General features: G+C 33.6%; 1 protein-coding gene across 1 annotated transcript; it reads right to left on the minus strand.

Annotated features, from left to right (window-relative positions):
- Positions 1-19503: 19503 nt before the first annotated feature.
- LOC132623123 (transcription factor bHLH162-like) lies at positions 19504-21011 on the minus strand. Its single transcript, XM_060337830.1, has 3 exons — positions 20678-21011; positions 19915-20244; positions 19504-19797 (listed from the first exon to the last, which is right to left on the minus strand). Exons 1-3 carry the CDS (start codon positions 20813-20815, stop codon positions 19699-19701), a joined length of 567 nt encoding a protein of 188 aa, XP_060193813.1. The 5' UTR covers positions 20816-21011; the 3' UTR covers positions 19504-19698.
- Between the last annotated feature and the right edge of the window lie 1749 nt (positions 21012-22760).

Genomic DNA, 22760 nt, shown 5'->3' on the forward strand with positions numbered 1-22760 from the left:
TTAAAACCACAATGTTATTGAACTACTACCAATGAACCAGTAATAAAGCGGCTAAAATTTAATAACCAGATAGCGACTCAACATATTCAACTATGGTTGCAGAGGCAATGACATAAAAGACAATTACATCATGTCTGACTATGGCATTGCTAAGGCAATTGTACCCCTTTAAGTGCCTCCCAAACAGACCATCCCAATATAGAGGGAAAATAAATCTTTTCAGTGAGCTAAACAAATCTTGTGGTTCGGCTCTTTCCCGGACCACATACATAGCGGATTAGCGGAGCCTAGTGCACCGGGTTGCCATTTTTATTGAGCTAAAAAAATCAAATCTTCAATTCACTGGCCACAAAGCTTTGGTTAGAAGAGTGTGATATCTCCAAAATGAATACTCAATGGCCAACGTTTTTATAATAATTTTGTCAAATCATAAACTTAATGACCAATCTAATTTTGACTCACCAGTTTCAGGCTTGTATGGGAGAGTCCAAACTGAACATCCAAAACTTGGGATGAGATTATTCTGTCAAAGCATTTGCACAGCTTCCACTGAAGCAACTCTTAATTTAAAACATAGATACTCACTGTAAGGCTCTGATTAAGTATTAGGTGTGTTATTAAAAAAACAAAAAGCAAAAGTAGGAGAAATTATTGTCAGAAGTAAAATTTGAGAAAGTATTTTACAGACAAAACTTGAAAAAGGACTAAACCTGTCAACCGGTTCGGTTAAACCGGTTAAAATCAGTAACCGGACCGGGAAAACTGGAACCGGGAAAACGGCCATTGCCAAACGGTCATAAAATTAATTTTTGGCCCCCCAACCCCCTAAACTTTTTTTTAACACTTTAACCCATCCCCCACCCCTATATAAACCCTTCTTCATTTTCATTTTAATTCACTCTTATTCTCTTTCTCTCAAATCTCAATCTCTCAATTATAGTTACTTTGCAATAATTAGCCACAAAGTCTTATTATAGTTTCAACTTTCAATTATTAATTTTGCAATTATAATATTGTTGATGGAGTTGGTGATTTTGCAACAATCCGAAGTAGCTTTGGTGGATTTGCAATTCTAGCCGCCTTCACTTTGTTGGAAATTAATCCGACAATTTGGTACCTTCGTTCCAACTCTATCTTTATTTTTCGCAATTTAATTCTAGCAATTTATTTTTCGCAATTTAATTTACGCAATTTATTCTAGCAATTTAATTTGTTGTAATTTATTTTCTTGTGATTTATTTTATTGTGATTTAAATTAATACTATTTAATAATGTCAAAGAGATTAAGACGTAGTGCCGGTAGTAGTAGTGGTATTGTTAGGGGTGAGCTTAATGAGGAAACATTTGTGGAAGAAACACCTAATTTAGGTATTGATGTTGGTCGAAATAATCCACTTTTAGGTCATGAGGCAATGCAACAACATTTTACCGACACTTTTAATGAAGATGATGATGATGATGAAACACAACCCCCCGAAAATCCCATAGGAGGTACATGTCCTTCACAATCACATACACAAGACAAACCGCCTAGAACTCGTAAGCCAACAACTAAAGTTTGGAAATTTATGACTAAGAATAGGGAAAACCAATCAGCTACATGTACCCTATGTGGACAAGTATTTAGTTTTAAGCAAGGAACTTGTAAGGATGGTGGAACGGGTACACTAAATGCTCATATGAGAACCAAACATATGGATGTTTGGGGAGAGCAAACGGGTTCAAATGTGGGGGGTATTCAAATGACGATAGACCCACGAACCGGTAGAAATTTTAAGTATGACAAGAAAAAAAAGCGTGTAGAAATAGCTAAAATGGTAGCTTATGATTGTTTACCATTTTCCTTTTCCTCGGGTTTAGGGTTTGTTACTTACATTCAACGTTGTTATAATCCGTTATTTGAGGGTATTCCTAGAAGTACTTGTAGAGCCGATGTTATAGATTTGTTTAAAAAATATAGATTTTATTTGCGCCATGTATTTAATTCTTTAAATTGTAATGTTTGTCTTACCGCTGATTTGGGTCTTAGTCTTAACAAGTTAGATTTTTTTGCTATTACATGTCATTGGGTTGATGACAACTGGGTTATGCAAAAAAGAATTATAGTTTTTTTATATGATGAAGGAAAAGGTCGTCACGATGGAAAATTTTTAGCGGATTCAATGTCTACCATTATGAAATTTTTTAACATTTATAGAAAAATACTTTGTATTGCTTTAGATAATGCTTCTAATAATACAAAGGCGATAGGTCTTATAAAAAGAAAACTAAACCCTCCGCTAAGAAATATTTTTCATGTAAGATGTAGTTGTCACATTTTAAACTTAATTGTTAAAGATGGTCTTGTGCATTTTGAAGATTCTGTTCAAAGAGTTAGAGATGCGGTTGCGTTTCTTTTTTGTAATGCTAATAGGGGAAGAATTAGAGATTTTAAGAATGCTTATGTGGAAAATAACCTTAGACCTAGGAAAATTCAAGTAGAAATTGAGATTAGGTGGAACTACACTTACATTATGCTACAACAAGCATATGAGTATAGGATCCCCATACAACAAGCTCACAACAAATATAATATTAATAGTGAGGATTGGTTAACTTTTATGCATTGGGAAGATGTTAAAGAATGTGTTGACCTCTTAGAAATTTTTTATAATGCAACTCTTGCTTTTTCTAAACAATTCTATCCCACGGTAACCGGAATTTTAGCCAACTTAGCGGAAATAGCTAAAGTTTTACAAAAGTATAAATATAAACCCGGTTATTAAGTGGCTATTTTTGAAATGATAATCAAATTTAAGAAGTATTTTTTTCCCATCCCAACTTTATTTATATTGGGTTCTCTTTTAAATCCTTGTTTAAAAGTGTCTTATACTAAAAATTTGGTTAGTCAAATTTATATATTTTTAGAAATTGAAGAGGGAGTTCAACCATCTGTAGCTGAAGCCGAACTCGCTATTGATGATGAGTTTAGAAAAGTTTTTACTCATTATTCTAGTTTGGAAGAACGTGCTACACCCGTTGCTCCACGCCCTACTACTTCTCAGAGTAGCAAAAAGGGCTTGTTGGGTTTAAAAGTTTTACATTCACAGCCAACTTCTTCTTCTACTGCAAACTTTGATGAATATAACTTTTATTTGATGCGGCCAAATGTGGATATCAAGGAACTGGATGACTTGGACGTCTTAGCATGGTGGAAGAAGTACAAGGCAAGCTATCCGGTACTTTCAAGAATGGCTCGAGATATCCTTACGGTTCAAGTATCAACCGTGGCTTCGGAGAGCGCATTTAGCCAAGGAAGACAGCAAATTGGAGACCATAGACATTCATTATCCGGCTTTAGCTTGCAAATACTAGTGTGCATTCGCGATTGGATAAGATCGGAGTGACGCAACCAAAACTTAGAAGCGGAGGAAGGCGAAGAGGAAGAAATTGAAGATTTGATAGCTAGTGGACCGGACCAAATGGAAGACTTTGATGATATTTCCATGACCGAATATGTTGTGGCGGAAATTAACGAAATGGTTCAAAATTGGTGATTTTATTATTCTACTATTTTTGTACAACTCATGTATTATTTGCAAGTTAAAAAAAAACTACAACTTGCAAATAAATGTTATCCAAGAATGAATAAAATATATGGCTCATTGATTTTTCTTCTATTTACTTGTGTTCATATTTTTACTTTTATTAAGTTAGGAATATACCTAAAATATACTAAGAATATACTTATAATATACATCTACTTAAATTAAAAATTAGAAAGTTATATACTTGAAAAATAACTAAAATATATTAAGAATATACTTATAATGTATAGTATACTATAAGTATAACTTAAACATATATATATATATATATATATATATATATATATATATATATATATATATATATATATATATATATATGTATATATATGTTTAAGTTGTATATAACTTATATATATATATATAAGTTATATATAACTTAAACATATTTATATATATTAAGTTATATAACCTAAGTATATTGATATATATATTGATATGTTTAAGTTATATATATACTATATATTATAAGTATATTCTTAGTATATTTTAGTTATATATATATATATATATATATATATATATATTTAAGTTATATATAACTTATATATATGTATAACTTACATAAACATATTTATATATATATAAGTTATATAACCTAAGTATATTGATATATATACTGATATATATATATAAGTATATTCTTACTATATTTTAGGTGTATATATATATATATATATATAAGTTATATAACCTAAGTATATTGATATATATACTGATATATATATAAGTATATTCTTACTTATTTTAGGTATATATATATATATATATATATATATATATATATGTATGTATGTATACGTATATACGAATTTATAAACTTAGAAAAAAATTAAGCTATAAATAACATAAGTTATAATATATATATATATATATATATATATATATATATATATATATATATATATATATATATATATATATATATATATATGTGTGTGTGTGTGTGTGTGTGTGTGTGTGTGTTATAACCTAAGTATATTCGTATATATACGTATATTCTTACTATATTTTAGGCATATGTAGTATAACACTATAACTTAAGCATAGAACTTAATATATATATATATATATATATATATATATATGTATACGAAAAGCACTATTCTGTATTGCTGACTTGCTGTTAGCCTGTTAGTCAGTAAATATTTAAACTTTACTTATAAACTTGTATAACAAATGTAAATATACCTACAATATACTAATAAATACTAATATATATATATATATATATATATATATATATATATATATAATACAAAAAACAAAAAAAAGGGTTTAAACGACTTTGAACCGGACCGGTTCCGGTTTGGGATTTCAAACTGGTAAACCGGAACCGGTTAAGCGATTCCGGTTTTTTAATCGGAAACCGGCCGGTTCCCTAACCGGTTACCGGTCCGATTCCGGTTAGCCCGGTTGACGGGTTTAAAAAGGACTACAAAAGCAAGTAACTGAATCCGGGATAACATTAAGCTTATAGTTTTCCTGATAAGGTTACTGATAATAGGGGACAAAGATAATTAATATAAGAATTTTAGGGCAAAGATCTTTCTTCACATTTTATCTTTCCCAAAATAATAGAAAATAAATACGTAATAAATACCACAAAGGAGCAAAATAATCTTCAACACCATATCAAAATTTCTTTTAAGATTCTTTTTTTCAATATTTCATACACATTTGTGGAAAAACAGAAAATAAATTTTCTTTTGCTTCTTTTTCCTGTCTCTAAATGAAAGAACACAAGATTTCACAATGACTATCTACTTTCATCAGCAAACCATCCCCATGAAAAAAGAGGGGAAAAAGGCACACATAATAATACTGTGCAAACATATGTTTTATTACCATGGCTCCATATAAGATATAAGGTGGATAATTGGAAGTTTCACAGCCTTGTTGGCACCTTAATAGGCAACCTCTTTGCCGTGATTCAAATTGCTGGGAAGCATATGTTGGCCTTTCCACCATCTAAATGGCCTCTGCAATTGAACAAAGTGGATGAATTTTAGTCCGGCTGAGTTGCAGTCCAGACGGACTTTCTTTGCCTTGTGCCTACACCATATGGACGTCTATTTTCTGCAAAATAGAACAATAAAATTCTCCAATAAATTTGAAACAAAGGAAAACAGTCTATTGCAAATGTTTAAATTTTCATGAAACAATTATGATAGCGGCTACAACAAATTGAATTAAAAAACTAAAAGGGCTATATCCTTGTGGCATTACTGCTAACATACCCAAAATAAATACTCAAGAACATCCAAAATATTGACCATGTACTAAGTAATATGCTGTAATTGAAACCAAAACAAACTTTACTTTCAAAAAGGAGTGTCGTTGCCCTGTAAACCTTGAGAAGTTCAGGAATTCCACGAAAAATGTCATCAATATAGCAAAATTCAGAGCCTCGCTTTTCTTCGGATTGTGCAGACTCCTGTTAATCGACATGAATTTGAAATACAACTCTTGCGCCAATACCACGATACATTAAGCTCAAGAGGGCCCGTTGATTTCACCAAACTCCATTTTACTTGATGAAAAGAAGATGCTGGTATAAGGAAGTAGGAGATTTACTGGGAAGAAGGAGGAAGAGAAAGCGGATTAATCTTTTACGGAGACTATAAGGTCTTTTTTTTTTTTTTAAGGAAAAGAACTGTCACTTGGATTTGCTTTCATTTAAAGATGGACTTATATTGCTGCTACAGAACGGTTACTTTGGGCCAAACAGACAAACAGTTTCTTTTGGCTTAATTACAACTATAGTGCTACGTGGGTGAGCAATTTATGCTGGTATTGAATTAGGTTTTTTCAATGAATAGAAAATGTCATTTTTTATCAGAAAAATGAGGTCAAGGCCCAAAAAATTGACAAAAAAGATATATTTGGTTGAATGCTGAGTTGTGGGGATTATGTCCTGAAGCAAGTTGTGTGAGTTGAAATTCTTCAAATACAAGGTATGTTTTTCATCTTATCTCTTATGTTAAGTTGATTTGAAGGTTTAAAATGTCTTAAAAGTGGAAAGAGTAATGCGGAAAAGTCATAAAGTGTTGTGTTGTAGTTGTTGGCTATGAATTGAATTTGAAAAGAAATTTTTGAGAGATTAGAGTCTAGTTTGAATGTAATTTCTTGGGTATGATATTATTGATGTTGTTTGATAAATATGCAACTTGATTGAAGAAAGAAAAGGTAAAGAGAAGTCCAAACATGAGTTAGGAACTATGTTGAGCTCAAAGACTATTTTGAGCATCTTGTGGCTGTATTGTTAAGTTAATTTCCATGAATATAAGTAGTATCTAATTTTGTTTGATGTGTTGATGAGATTATACTCCTTGGTTGAGAAGAAAGGAAGTGTATATTGGTATACTTTGGGTTGTTTGGAGTCTTTAGATAGACAGTGAAAGGAGTATTTAAGGATTTTTGTAAGCTTGTTGTTGTTATCGTGAGACTGTTGTACATGTTAAGGTGATTGGAGAGAAAGGGGAAATGCTGCCCGATTTATTTTAGAATCAAGTTATCGTGGATAAACGTGATATACTAGCCCATCTAAGCTTGCATATGTATTCCTTATTATAGGATTGGTGTGCTAGTTGCAATTAGTTCGATTGTTGGATTGCTTGGATAACAAGCTATGTTAAGGTTGTCCCTTTCTTTCTTACGGCATGATCTTTTTGATACAAACCCATTCACAAGATATCCATAATGTCCTTATTTTTAGAAATGCTAGAAGCTTATGGTTCTTATGGTAATGTTGATAAAAGTTCTCTATGATGATGATAATGATTTCATTTCTAAAGATACCAAAACTTATAGTTCTTGATGTTCTCATAATATTATTGAGCTTATTCCATGATTATTTGTTACATCCCGTATTTTTGAACGTCGGATTAATTGTAAGTTGAGCTGGGGCCCACACGTCAAGATTTTTTTTTTGGGACATGTGACAAATTATATGAATCACATATGTGAAGTTAAACACAACTCAAGAAGGACCCTTGGGCCAAATCAAAGTGGAAGTCCTCCAAACGAATATTTTTAAGAAAACGTTTTCGGGTGACTTGACTTTGGGGGGCAAAAACGGTATTATAAGTTTGGAATTTGGAAAAATACCAAGAAATAGAAGTTGTAGATAATTGAATTAGTTTTCCAACTATAGGCTGTGGGTTCCCCGGTGACGTCGGAACAAGGAGATATGGATGTTTTAAGGGAGAAAGGTCAGTGGGCTAGACCCAACTCGGGACCAACCGGGTTGGCCCAAAAAAAATGAATGAAGAGAAAAATCAAGGCCCAATGTTGAAGGGGGTGGCCGTCCATCATAGGCCCAAGTCCACCAAGTTAATGAATTTTTCCATGTGCCAAATTAATATAAAGGACCATATATTCATCATTTATCTAAGAGAAGCTTCAAGAAACAAAAGATGAAGAACAAGAGCAAAAAAACTTGAAGGCCATACGGCCTTGGCTTGCAAATTTTTTCCCTTTGAAATCTTCTCCCAAAAATTATTTTCTTGTGGTATTCCTACTAATTCAAGGGTCCTTTACAACTTGGTGTAATTATTTTGGAAGAAAGAGCACTTGTTTCTTCAAGTTAACAACTTGGTCAAGTGAAGAAGATTGTAGAAAAAGGTAAGAATTAATTCTTTTTTATTATGTTATGAAGGTTGGTTTATGTTGTAGTATGTAGAAATGAGTAGAATTTATGGAAATATGGAAGTTTACAAAGTGGGTTTGCATGTGTGCATGTGTATGTAAGGTTGTATAAATAAGATGAGTTGAATTTTATGTTGTATTCTAGTTGTAGTTGTGGTGGACCTTATATTGGAAATGGAAGAAAATGGTTCAAGTTGGCATGGAAAATTATTGGAAATAGTTATAGGAAATTATGTGATTTTAATGAAGTTTTTATGTAATTATGGAAGTGGAGTTCTAAATGTGAATTATTATGTTAGTTGGTGAATTTGGAAGGATAATAGTCCATATTGGCATGAAAGATTGGTTGTTAAGTTGTTATGGGAAATTTTGTGATTTTATGGTAGATTTAAGTAATGATGAAAATGAAATTGTTAAGGTGTGAATTATGATTATGGTTGATGAAATTGGAAGATGGAAATATGTTATGAATATGTAGGTTGAAGATTAGAAGTTTTGGATGGATTATGGTTTTGGTGGAAAGTTTGTATATTTTGTATATCTTGTGAATATTTTGTAGAAATGATATGAAATGCTTCCGAATTATATCGTAATGATCTTGATTAGTAATGAATGTGAAAACATTGAGATTGGTTTGGAAATGTGAAGTTGGAATGAAAGTTATTGCACTATGTTGGAAAGAGGACTAGTTATAATATATTGTGTTTTGTAGTGATTGTTGTTGTTGTTGGTGTTGTTGTTGGGTTGTTGTTGATTGTTTTGGCCGAGTTAAATTCTCGGGGATGCTATATGTATAGGGGAGGTGCTGCCCAAATTTCTGTAGACAAGTATGAATTAAGGTTGAATTCTTAAAAATTTGAAATTGATAATTGGTAAAAGTGACCAATTTCAGATTTTTGACGAAACGGGAATTGAATTTGGACTAGCGTAAAGGGCAAAAAAGGTATGTAAAGCTATCCCGATTCTTCTTTTGGCATGTCCTAGGTGTACTAGGATCGGATTTGAGCCTCGAAAAGTACTCTTTTCATCGGAATCCGCATTTGAAAATATCCCTTTATCATTCAATGGAATTGAATCCTTTAAGGATATTTTGGTTGAAAGAATTATGTGAACTTTTACAAATTGTCTAGAAAGTTATGGAATGTCCCTAGGACCTCTATAGGTGATTCCATAGGCATAATATACGTAATTCGAGCCCTTCGCTTCGGTTGTCCCGAGGTGGACCACTATTTCCGATTTTACCCTTTTGTATCTATGATTTGTCTTCGAGCGGTTCTAAAGAAAATATTTTAATTACTCTGCTAACTACTAAATAAAAATTGTTTTAAATGCTCCCTTAAGTCTTATAAACTATTTTGGAACATGGAAACGATCGTAGAAAGGTTATTTCTCCGTAATCCATTATGACATCCGAAATACACTCACTATGATTCTGTCCGATTTCATTAATTCGATTTGTCATCTGATAGGTCTTATTGAGTCTCTGGAAATATATGACATTCGTTTGAATTATTTTGATAAGCCCCATAATGTATTTTGAAACATGAAAATGATTACAAAAAGCTTATTTTGACATATGCTATTGGGATATCCGAAATGCATACACTATGATTAGTGCTCCGCTTCTGTCATATGGTTTGTCATCTGAATTATGCTACCGAGTCTCCGTAAATGTGCTATATTTTATTTTGCATTAGTTTCTCACTACTCCATTCGTGGATGCCTCAACGTTTCCTTCACTGAGCCCGGGTCAGGATATGTTATCACGCGTATTTCACTGCATTGTTCGCTGCGCCTCGAAGTGAGGGGGCAGGTATACATGTACATGGGTTGTGGAGTATGTTGTGCCATGTACACATATTCTGATATATGATGATATGATATGATATGGCCATCTGATATGTTCGACATGTGCACATTCTGATATGATATGATATGATATGTTACGGAGTTATTCCCTACTCTGGAGTTATGCTGTGTTGTGGCGCCAGTGTCGGGGTGGCGACCACGTTCTGTTCACCGAGTCCCTTGGCGGGGGCCGGATATGATATGGCATATGTTTCTGCATACACTCTTTATGTTCTGGAAATATGCATCTGATAATCTGGATATTATACTAATTTTTCTGTACGTTCTGTTCCGGTCATGATTTTGTTCCGTAATGGGACCAGATATGACATATGTTTCCTGCATGCACTATTTATGCTTTATGATCAACGTTTTGCTATTCTGGATATTCTGTTCATTTTCCGTACCTTCTGCTTCGGTTATGACTTTGTTTACTACGTTCCGTGCTTTACATATTCAGTACATTTTCCGTACTGACCCCCTTTCTTCGGGGCTGCGTTTTCATGCCGCGCAGGTTCAGATGACAAATTTGTTGATCCGCCTGCTTAGCAATATATTCTGCTATTTCGGGGCGCTCTTTTGTCCGGAGCCTATATTTTGGTACAGTCCTTTGCTATTGTATATATGTACGCTATTCAGGGGTATGACGGGGCCCTGTCCCGTCTTATGATTCTGTTGTTATCTGTAGAGGTCTGTAGACATACATGTGTGTTATGTATATGTTTTGGGTTAATATGATCTGTGATAGCCTTATCGGCTTCCACGTGCTATATCTGTTCATCTATGATAACTAGTAACGCCAACTAACTTTTATATTGATACATTCTATTAATATGCTGATTTGGGTTATTGGGTACGTATAGGTGTCCAGCACGGACACTAGTCGCGGCCTACGGGATTGGGTCGTGACATTATTGGTTTTATTCATTGATGTTGATCTCATCTTATAATTTTGTTCTTTCAAGGTGAGATATATTCATGATGATAGTTTCAAGATGATAATCGAAGGTTTACCGACCTGACGTCACTCCGATAGAGTTATAGCTTTTATTTGGGCTATCATGCATGCTTTATATATGTATGTATTTTATCACACCGCGCTATAGTCGGCCGGACAGGCACGTAGTTGTGCACACCACTGCAGTGTGCAGGTTATGATGTTACCCTGGACGCAGGATGATATATATATATACATATATATATATATATATATATATATATATGATTTTTTTTTAAAAATCTAAGAATGCACGACATCCGCCTCAAGAGGCAATAAGATGTACATTATTCGTACTGATGTCCTTTTGTTTGTGGACGCTGCGTTCATACCCGCAGGTAGTCAGAGAGGTGGATCAGATCCTTAGGTGTCTTCTCAAGAGTGCTCCATTTGCTTCGGAGCTACAGTCTAGTGGTACTATTCTTTTGTGTACATACCTGGGCACGACGGGATCCTGTCCCGTCTTTATGATGTTATGCACTTCTTATAGAGGCTCATAGACATATGTGTATAGTAGATGCTCCATAACCTTACCGGTTTATACTTTTGTATATCATTTTTGTTAAGCCTTGTTTGGTTATATATATATAATATATATATATGAGCTATTATTTTGTGGATTCATGCCCTTATAGGTTATATTATTCATAAGTTATCTTTCATGGTCCACCTAGAACGATAATGAGAAGCATGATAAGAGGTGCTCGATAAGTTAGCTCCGGGTACCCGTCACGGCCCTCCAATTGGGTTGTGACAAATTAAATATGCAAAACTAGAGCGAACAAACAAGCTACTCAATCACCATCTTATATATATTATGAGATGATCAACATTCCCTTTTCCTTAACTAAAAGACCTTCGGAAAATTACAAATAATTAACTACATCTTGATAGGAAACGTTTTATTCTCTTAGCGGACTTACTTGGCATGAATTATAATGCCTAAAGAAAGTAAGTGAAAAGAAACAAGCAAACTCAGTGAGAAAGACACATTAGCAATTGCTAGCAAGAGAGCTAGCACCATCCACCAACTTCTTTAACCTTTCAGAGGTTCTTGAAGCTCCATATTCATGTGTGCACTCTCCCTGCATCTACAATGGAGCAAACAAACACTATCTATCACATCACCAACATTAATAGCCACAACCCCTCAATAGAAATTTATATAAAGGGAAGAAATAAAAAATAAAAAAATGGCTATAGTATACTACCTTTGAATGTATGGAATGAAAGACGGTGTCATTAATGACAGTATAACTAGCATTTACAACTTGTACACCTTCTTCATGAAGCATACGTATTATATCATTGAACATCAACTGATTATCCAAATTAGAGCAACCTTTAGAGCTGAATCCACACTTTGGATTTCAATATGTGGCAACGGCAACCGTTCCGTTCTTTACCTTGAACTTGAATTTACACCTGCTGTTAAGCTTGCTTTTCTCTGTCTTGTTCTCTCCAAATTTATCTGCAGTTTCTTTATGTAGTTGGTTGCTTCTTCCAGTTGATCTGGCAGTGACAGAACTACCTGCAAAGCCCAGATAATTACATCATTTTTTTGGGGAAGGGGGGAGGCGGTGGGGATGGGGGTAAGTGGCGGAAGGGGGAAAACTTGTTACCACTTACAATTTCATAATTTGTTCTGTAACAAACATGTGAACACCAATGAAGATTTTATCTTTTCCTCCATTCATCCCAATTTAGGTGTCAGTATTTCATAAGGCATGAAGTTTAGAAAAGATAAATGAATTATGAAACTTGTGGTCTGACTATACAATATAATAATCTGAGTATGATTCTACTGGATCAGACTATATGATACAAATAGGGCGGATTTTATTTGGGAAGGGCCGGAGACAGAATGATGACATGCATGAAATAAAAGAGAGAAATATTATTGTTGGAGATAAGTAAACTAAAAGGATTAAAAAATTATTGAAGAAAATTAAGTAAACTAAAAGGATAAAGAAAAGAACCTTAGAATCACTACTAAAAAAAGGGGAAAAATCGACGGACTGCGTCGGTTTTTCAATGAAACCGATGGGAAACCGATCCTTTACGGTCCGTCGGTTTACATAGCCTCGCTTTTTGAAAACCGGCGGACCACGTCGGTTTTTCCCGACGGACTGCGTCGGTTACGTGGTCCGTCGGGTTTTATACAATAATTTTAAAAAAAAAATTAAAAAAATCGACGGACAGAGTCGGTTTTTTTAATTTCTGATTTATTATGTTATATAAAAACAATATATATTTTATGGAAAAACCGACGCCCGACGTCGGTTTTTTATTTAAATTTTTTTATTTTAAATACAAAACCGACACAGTGCGTCGTTTTTCTGGAAAATTTCCAAAATTAATTTCCAGAAAACCGACGGACTGCGTCGGTTTTCTGAAAAATTTCCTGCATTCAATTCCTGCATTTTCTGCAGCCACACCTGCACAGAAACCAGTACCAAAAGCAGCTTAAAACTAGCATTAAAATGCTCCAAATCAATTCTAAAAGAGCTACAACACATAAAATCACCCTAAGTAATAATAAAACACATCAAACACTATCTAAACACATCAAATACGATCTAAATAAATCTTCAAAGTTCAGAAATATTTAAATGTCCAACCAAAAGTACCATTAACTAGTTTTAACACAATCTCTTTGCTTCATAGTAACTCTTAGGTATGTCGAATTCCGGACTAACTAGTTCCCCTACAAGCTTAATCATTGAGTCTACAACAGCTTCAGCAAGACAGCAACAGTCCAATCTGATTTGATGTTAATCATTCTAACTGCAACAGACAACTTAGAATGTTGACTCCCTATCTAAAGTGGACGACTAGCTTCTTCTAATTCTTGATAGAAGTGCATTGCTTCTTCATTTGGAGATTCCTCAAAATTTTGCCCAGGTTCAAACCCAGACTGTACGCCAAAAGCATCATTAACCATATCATTAACTCTATCATATTGGACATGACTATATTCCTGCGACACACTACTTTCACCGACAACCAATTCTAACTTTGAATTCTCAATAACAATTCTACCTTTAATAACTTATGGATTCTAACTTTAATTCTATTGAAAAGTAAATCTAGTCAAATAAAGTCTACATTTTAGTTTTGAGGTTATAGAAATATTATAACTTAATAATTCTAACATAATTAATAATTCTAACTTTGAAAAGCACAATTCCAACCAATTCTAAAAATTGAAAAGTAAATCTAGAGAAATAAAATCTACATTTTAGTATTGAGGTTATAGAAATACTATAACTTAACAATTCTAACTTTGAAAAGCACAATCTCAACCAATTCTAATTTCGAATGATCAATAACAATTCTAATAACTTACGGAATTCTAACAAAAAGCACAATCCAACAAAAAGAAAACTAGTCAAATAATTAAAGTATACATTTTTGCACATATTCAACATCAATAATATTACAAAGAATGATAACTAAGCTAACATAAATACATTGACAAAGAACATGAAATATAGCACAATCTCAAGCCAAAAAAAAAAAAGACAACTAAACTAGTCAAATAAAGTTTACATTTTTTTCACAAATTCAACATTAATAACATTGCAAATGATGTTTAACAAAGCTAAATAGATTAGCATTACGCCTAAAATCTACAAATAAAACTAAAATTGAAAGAATTTTAAAAGCCCTAATTTAAGAGAAACTAACCTCAATTAATTAACTTCAAAACGGGTCTGGGGTTGGTAGGGACGGGTTGCGCAGGCGGCGGGGAAATGGGCGGCGGGGCTGGGCGGAGGGGAGGAGGACGGCGGGTAGCTAGGGTTTGAGGGGAATGGGAGTTTAATTGGGAAGAGGAGAAGAAATGGGTATGAAAACCCGTCTGGAATGTTTTTCAAGAAAAACCAACGGACAAAACCGACCCTGTCCGTTGGTTTTTCTCGCACGTTTGACCATATTTGACCCAAAAAAAAAAAAAAATAGGAAACCGACCCTGTCCGTCGGTTTCCTAAAAAAAATTGTTTATTATTTTTTTAAAAAACAAATTGAATTGCATATTATTTAAAATATTTTTAAAAATAAAACCGACGTTGTCCGTCGGTTTTATATTAAATATTTTTTTTTTGCGGATATATAATTTCAAAATTTTGCGGAAAAAACCGATGTTGTCCTTCGGTTTTTTAATTAAAAAAATAAAAAAAATTAGAAATACACAAAATCAACGCACTAAGTCGGTTTTTCAAAGAGACGCAGTCCGTCGGTTTTTGGTCCATCGAATTTTGCCAGTTTTTTAGTAGTGTTAAAACCAGCTTCAACCAACACCCAAACACCCACAGTTTGTTTTAGTAAATTAACCAGCGGGGGTGGAAGGTGGTGGACGACGGTGACAATGGTGGAGAGGAAGAAGGGGAAGTGGTGATTTGATGGAGAAGAAGATTAGGTATTGTATGTTTTTATTAAAAAAAAAATTACATGGCAAAATTCAATTTGTATGATGTAAAATAAAATAAAAAATTATATATACACATGGCGTCTATGTGGATAAATAAGGACTCCTAGCTAGCAATCTGTCAGTGATATGAGCAAATGTAACAAGTTTATTAACGGAAGGGGTAAATATAAACCAAAACTCTAACTGAGGGCAAATCTAAACTATAAACAATAGTCGGAGGATAAACTTAACCCTTTTTCCTATGAAAATTCAAACTTACATCTTTCAAAACATAAAAAACTATCATTTTGGGACAAATTAGAAAGAAAGGTACAATAGAGACAAATGGAGAATATATACATAAGAAAATTGATTTTTTTTTTTTTGGACAAAGGAGTGATTGCCTCTCGTTGAATTACGAGAGAAACTCATGGAGGAGAGAGAGAAGTGGTGTTGATGGAGAGAGGAGGAAAATGGTATTTTTGCAAGATTTGAATTATTTTTGGATTAAACTGTAATTAATAAAACTTAGGAGTGAGAGAAACATATTATGAGCTTTTATTAACAGATCGACACGTGTCAGTGCTACTATTAACTTTTGAAGTGGCCCTAATGTAAAGCTCAAGATCTTACAACAAAAGGGTGGAAGAAGGACAAAGACCAACAAGCTGTCATCTCAAGTTTCGTACATTGTTTCTCTTTACTTGCTACACGCTACCGTGCTCTTATCCCAAATTTATGTATGCTTCATAATCATCTAAAGTTCTTTCCTCCCTTTTCCATCCCCAGGGAATTATATTCCATGTTCTTGGGAAAGTTTCGGCTTGGAATAACTTAATTTAGTCGTTAATTTTATTATTTAAAATGAAATCAAGTACGTAGCAGCATTGGTAAAACTTCTAATTTTGACCATAAAATATATACAATTATAATTTGAGACCAAAATTTGAGGATAAACAATATTAAATTCTAAAATTTCTATATTATCAAATCACCTAAAAGATACATAATAACAATCTTGTAATTAACCTAATATATAAGATAGACATACCTATAATAATAATATGTAAAAATATTGTGAAGTGTCATTTTCTTCCTACTGTCCATGTATAAAATTAAATCTAAAACTTTAGTTAGGTGCAAAAAATTATGTTACACCTTAGAAATTATCGCGCCATTTGCATCGTAAGTAAACTAACGTAAGCCCGAAGAGGTCACGGAACCCTTTTAAGGTTAAGGAATACTTTTATTAAGCGATAAGCAAGTGTTTAAAGGTTTCGGGATCAAGCGAATCGAAGAAATTAAGTTTCTTGAAAATTTGGGAAAATTTGGCAGAATTTCGACAGGAAATTTTGATCCAACTTGAGAGAGGCATATCTCCTAGAATGTGAGGAGTTACGGAATCCATAACCTATGTAAATTGAAGTTCGGCGTGTCTTTTTTCCAATGCAACTAACATATCGAAATTCTGAGAAGTGCATGATAAAGTACGACCCGTACAAAAATGTATGTCCCGTACATTTTGGACGTACCTTACCTGAAATTTCCAGAAAGTTGAATTATTTTTTTTGCCTCCAAGTACGGATGAACATTAACCCGTACTTTGAAGTATGGAATGAACAGTAACCCGTACTTTGTCCGAAATTTCTAGAAATTGGAAGTCAGTGGAATTTTGTTCCTAAGCCTATAAATAGATGTTTCCACGACTTGGGCCTCATTTTATCCCCAAAATAAATCCCTAATGTCTCTCTAAGCTTCCTTAACATCCATAAACACTCCAAATCATTCCAAATCAAAATCAAGAGAAGATCAACCTTGAAAACTTAAGTTAATTTATGGAAGTTAGATGTTCTTGTTTTCACTTGGAATTGTGGGGATTAAGAGCCCGTTTGGATTGGCTTATAAGTTGCTCAAAACAGCTTATAAGTTGTTTTCAGCTTTTTGAGTGTTTGGCTGGCTAGCTTAAAGCCATTGTGTGCTTAGAATAAGCCCAAAAAAATAATTAGCTGCTTTTTTAAAGCTTATCCAAACAGGCTCTAAGTCTTGGAGCAAGTTGTGTGAGTGAAATTCTTCAAATACAAGGTATATTCTTCATCTTATCTCTTATGTTAAGTTGATTTGAAGGTTTAGCAAGTCTTAAAAGTGGAAAGAGTTATGGGGAAAAGTCATAAAGTGTTGTGTTGTTGGCTATGAATTGAATTTGAAAATAAGTTTTTGAGGGATTTGAGTCTAGTTTGAATGTAATTTCTTGGGTATGATATTATTGATGTTATTTGATAATTATGCAACTTGATTGAAGAAAAAAAATGTGAAGAGAAGTCCAAACATGAGTTGGGAGCTATGTTGAGTTTAAGGACTATTTTGAGCATCTTGTGGTTGTATTGTTAAGTTAATTTCCATGAATATGAGTAGTATCTAATGTTGTTGATGTGTTGATGAGATTATACTCCTTGGTTGGAAAGAAAGGAAGTGTATATTGGTATACTTTGGACTGTTTGGAGTGTATTCTTTAGATGGACAGTGAAAGGAGTATTGAATGACTTTTGTAAGCTTCTTGTTGTTATCGTGGGATTGTTGTACATGTTGAGGTGACTGGAGAGAAAGGGGAAATACTGCACGATTTATTTTAGAATCAAGTTATCGTGGATATACGTGATATACTAGCACCATCTAAGCTTGCATATGCATTCCTTATTATAGGTTTGACGTGCTAGTTGCAATTAGCTCGATTGTTGGATTGCTTGGATGACAAGGCATGTTAAGGCTGTCCATTTATTTCTTACGGCATGATCTTTTTGATACAAACCCATTCACATGATATCCATAATTTCCTTATTTTTAGAAATGCTAAAAGCTTATGATTCTTATGGTATTGTTGATAAAAGTTCTCTATGATGATGATAATGATGATGATTCCATTTCTAAAGATACCAAAGCTTATAGTTCTTGATATTCTCATGATATTATTGAGCTTATTCCATGATTATTGGTTTTATTCATTGATGTTGATCTCCTCTTATGATTTTGTTCTTTCAAGGTGAGATATGTTCATGATGATAGTTCCATAATGATAATCGAAGGTTTACTAACCTTACATCACTCCGATAGAGTTATAGCTTTTATTTGGGCTCTCATGCATGCTTTATATATATGTAGGTATTTTCTCACACCGCGCCGCGCTATAGTCGGTCAGACAGGCACGTAGATGTGCACACCACTGCAATGGGCAGGTTATGATGTTACCCTGGAAGCGGGATGCCCCGGACGCAGGATGATATGATATATGGATCGAGCTGCACGTTATATATATATATATATATATATATGTATGAATTTTTTTTTTTAAAGCTAAGCATGCACGACATCTGCCTCAAGAGGCAATCAGATGTACAGGTTATCTCTCTTATCTCATGCCACTTTCTATATCTTTGTTATGTTGTTATTCATGCCTTACATACTCAGTACATTATTCGTACTAACGTCCTTTTGTTTGTAGACACTGCGTTAATGCCCGCAGGTAGGCAGGGAGGCGAATCGGATCCTTAGGTGATTCATCAGCAACTTCTCAGGAGCGCTCCATTTGCTTTGGAGCTACAGTCTAGTGGTACCATTCTTTTGTGTACATACCTGGGCACGGCGGGGTCCTGTCCCATCTTTATGATGTTATGGACTCCTTATAGAGGCTCGTAGATATATGTGTATAGTAGATGCTCCATAACCTTACCGGTTTATACTTTTGTATATCATTTTTGGCAAGCCTTGCTGGCTTGTATAAATATGTGTGTGTGTATATAGTTGGTGATGATCATATAGATGAGCTATTATTTTGTGGATTCATGCCCTTATAGATTATATTATTCACAAGTTATCTTTCATGGTCCACCTAGAACGATAATGAGAAGCATGTTAAGAGGTACTCGGTAGGTTAGCTCCGGGTGCCCGTCATGGCCCTCTGGTTGGGTCATGACAAATTAAGTATGCAAAACTAGAGCGAACATACAAGCTACTCAATCACCATCTTATATATATTATGAGATGATCAACATTCCCTTTTCCTTAACTAAAAGACCTTCGGAAAATTACAAATAATTAACTACATCTTGATAGGAAACGTTTTACTCTCTTAGCGGACTTACTTGGCATGAATTATAATGCCTAAAGAAAGTAAGTGAAAAGAAACAAGCAAACTCAATGAGAAAGACATATTAGCAATTGCTAGCAAGAGAGCTAGCACCACCCACAAACTTCTTTAACCTTTCAGAGATTCTTGCAGCTCCATATTCAGGTGTGCACTCTCCCTGCATCTACAATGGAGCAAACAAACACTATCTATCACATCACCAACATTAAAAGCCACAACCCCTCAATAGAAATTTATATAAAGTGAAGAAATATAAAAAAAAATGGCCATAGTATACTACCTTTGAATGTATGGAATGAAAAACGGTGTCATTAGATGACTTGTAATAACTAGCATTTATGACTTGTACACCTTCTTCATGAAGCATACGTATTATATCATTGAACATCAACTGATTATCCAAATTAGTAATTAGAGCAACCTTTAGAGTTGAATCCACACTTTGGATTTCAATATGTGGCAACGGCAACCGTTCCGTTCTTGACCTTGAACTTGCATTTACACCTGCTGTTAAGCTTTCTTTTCTCTGTCTCGTTCTCTCCAAATTTATCTGCAGTTTCTTTATGTAGTCGGCTGCTTCTTCCAGTTGATCTGGCAGTGACAAAACTACCTGCAAAGCCCAGATAATTACATCATTTTTTGGGGGGTTGGAGGGGAGGGGGAAAACTTGTGACAGCTTACAATGAAGCAATTTCATAATTTGTTTTGTAACAAACATGCGAACACCAATGAAGATTTTATCTTTTACTCCATCCATCCCAATTTAGGTGTCAATATTTGATTGGGCATGGAGTTCAGAAAATATAAATGAATTTTGAAACTTGTGGTCTTGCTATACAATACAAAAATCTGAGTATATATGATTCTACTGGATCTGACTATATGATACAAATTGGGCGGATTTTATTTGAGAAGGGCCGGAGACTGAATGATGACATGCATAAAATAGAAGAGAGAAATATTATTGTTGGAGATAAGTAAACTAAAAGGATTAAAAAATTATTGGAGAAAATTAAGTAAACTAAAAGGATAAAGAAAAGAACCTTAGAATACTGATGATGGGGAACAAGAGAATTGAGCTTCAAGTAGAGATCTTTCATTTGATTTCTTCTGTTTTTCTCAGTTGTCTTTCTATCAACTTTACAAGATGAGGAACTAGGGTTGTTACACTGTTGCTCCATCAATATACCTCTTCAATTAACTTGAAAATAAAGACCTCACTACTGATTACTATAACAGAAGATGTATAAATCGAGTAATATTAGATTAAATGAGAGGGAAAAGGCAATGACTGCAGAAAAAGTTTGTGTTTTCATGAGAGAACATGTAGGCCTTTACTTTTTATGGGTCCAATATGGGACTATTTTTGACTCTTGATTCTGCAGTAACGAGGAAACAAGACTGCTCCAGGAAATAGGCCGCCAGCTGTTAATATGTTGTATGATTCGTCTACGTTTTACAAATATTTTAAGTTTACTAAAATATGACGAAAAGAAAAATACCTTAGCTAGTGTGAAAGCAATTCATATTATAGGGTATTTTAAACTTACTAAGTCAGCTGAAAAAGAATTAAATTTCAGCTATATATTTTCTCACAACAATTCGCTTTGTTTCTTTCGTACTTTCCTTGTATGAGGGAGGTCTCAGAGTTCCCTCATAAATTCTTGCTGCTTCAATTACATAAAATTAATTTCGATTAAATATGTGGTTGTGTATCCTTATCACTCGGACGCAACTAAAATTAAACTCGGAAAAAGAAAAACACTTTGAATTAACAAACTACGACCATCATTTGTTGTGGGGTTTTATACTATAGCATTACATTTGGTGAGTAAGACAACAACTATTGCATATTCTTCAAGGAAGGCACGAAAAAAAACAGACGTTGATTTATCCTTGACCATGTTCGTAGTTGTGTTGATATTTCCTCTTTCTTCTAACATCTCGGGGGAAAAGCATTTAAGTTAGTATATATATACTGACAACGAAAGATTTTTATATTTCTACTTGGTAAACAAATGAAAAAATGTGTTTGTCTTTACATACTTGTTCGAAACGGTGCACGGTGCACATGCAGCTCTGGGTGGGGCACTTGGGTAGTCTCTATCGGAAATACATTAGAGATATCACTTTAAGAAAGAACAAATAAAATATAATAATAACAATAAAGATAAAGACAGAGTTAAAATTGGAAAACTCGATTTAAAGGCACGCTATAGATGGCGCTATTTTCATAATAAATTTCCACTACAAGAAAGTACAGAAATGACAACAATTCTTTGGCAAAAAATAATAAGATTGTTGACAAAATTCAATATTTAGCAACAATTTAGTTTTATTATTGGCATATATGATGGAACTTTTAAAAATGAACTTTTTTTGTTACCAAACAATTTACTTTTGTTGTCATAGTATTGACTATTGTTGCGAAAAGTACTTTTGGTAATAACAAAAAAGTTGTTGCACGCCGTTGCAATAACAGCAGATAGGAAAAGTTTATGCAACAAAAAAAAAAGTTGTTGCCAAAAGTACTTTTTGCTAGGGATGGGCACGGTACGGTAGATACCAATTACCATACCGAAAGCAAAATTTTTGATACCGCGGTTTCAGTATTATGGTATTTGGTACCGTATTCGGTATTTATAAAGAAAATACCAAAATACCGAATACCATACTGAAGTACTCCATATAGTTATATATACAGTTTATATATATTATTACAATACTAACAAATACATAATTAGTATTAGTACAAACTAATTGCTTAGGCGTTAGAATTACTTGTACTTTCTTTTGAATATTTTTACATGTGTAAAGTGTTAGTATGATATAATTGATTGAAATGCCCAATTGATTAAAATGCCCTTTTTGTTTACCGAAGTATTATATATCTTGATTGAAATGTCTTTTTTGTGTGATTGAATAATGAAGGGTATTGCTTGTACTTTCTTTTGAATATTTTTACGTGTGTAAAGATGTTAGTATGATATAAGTGAGACGTTTCTTGATAGCCAAATTCATAATTCTCTATTATATGTATATGTAAGTCGAAGTCGAATAAACTATGGTTACCGAATTACCGTACCGTAAAATACCGAAACTGAACTTTAGAATACCGTAATGGTA

Source organism: Lycium barbarum, chromosome 12 (assembly GCF_019175385.1).
Source record: "Lycium barbarum isolate Lr01 chromosome 12, ASM1917538v2, whole genome shotgun sequence".
Lineage (NCBI taxonomy): Eukaryota > Viridiplantae > Streptophyta > Magnoliopsida > Solanales > Solanaceae > Lycium > Lycium barbarum.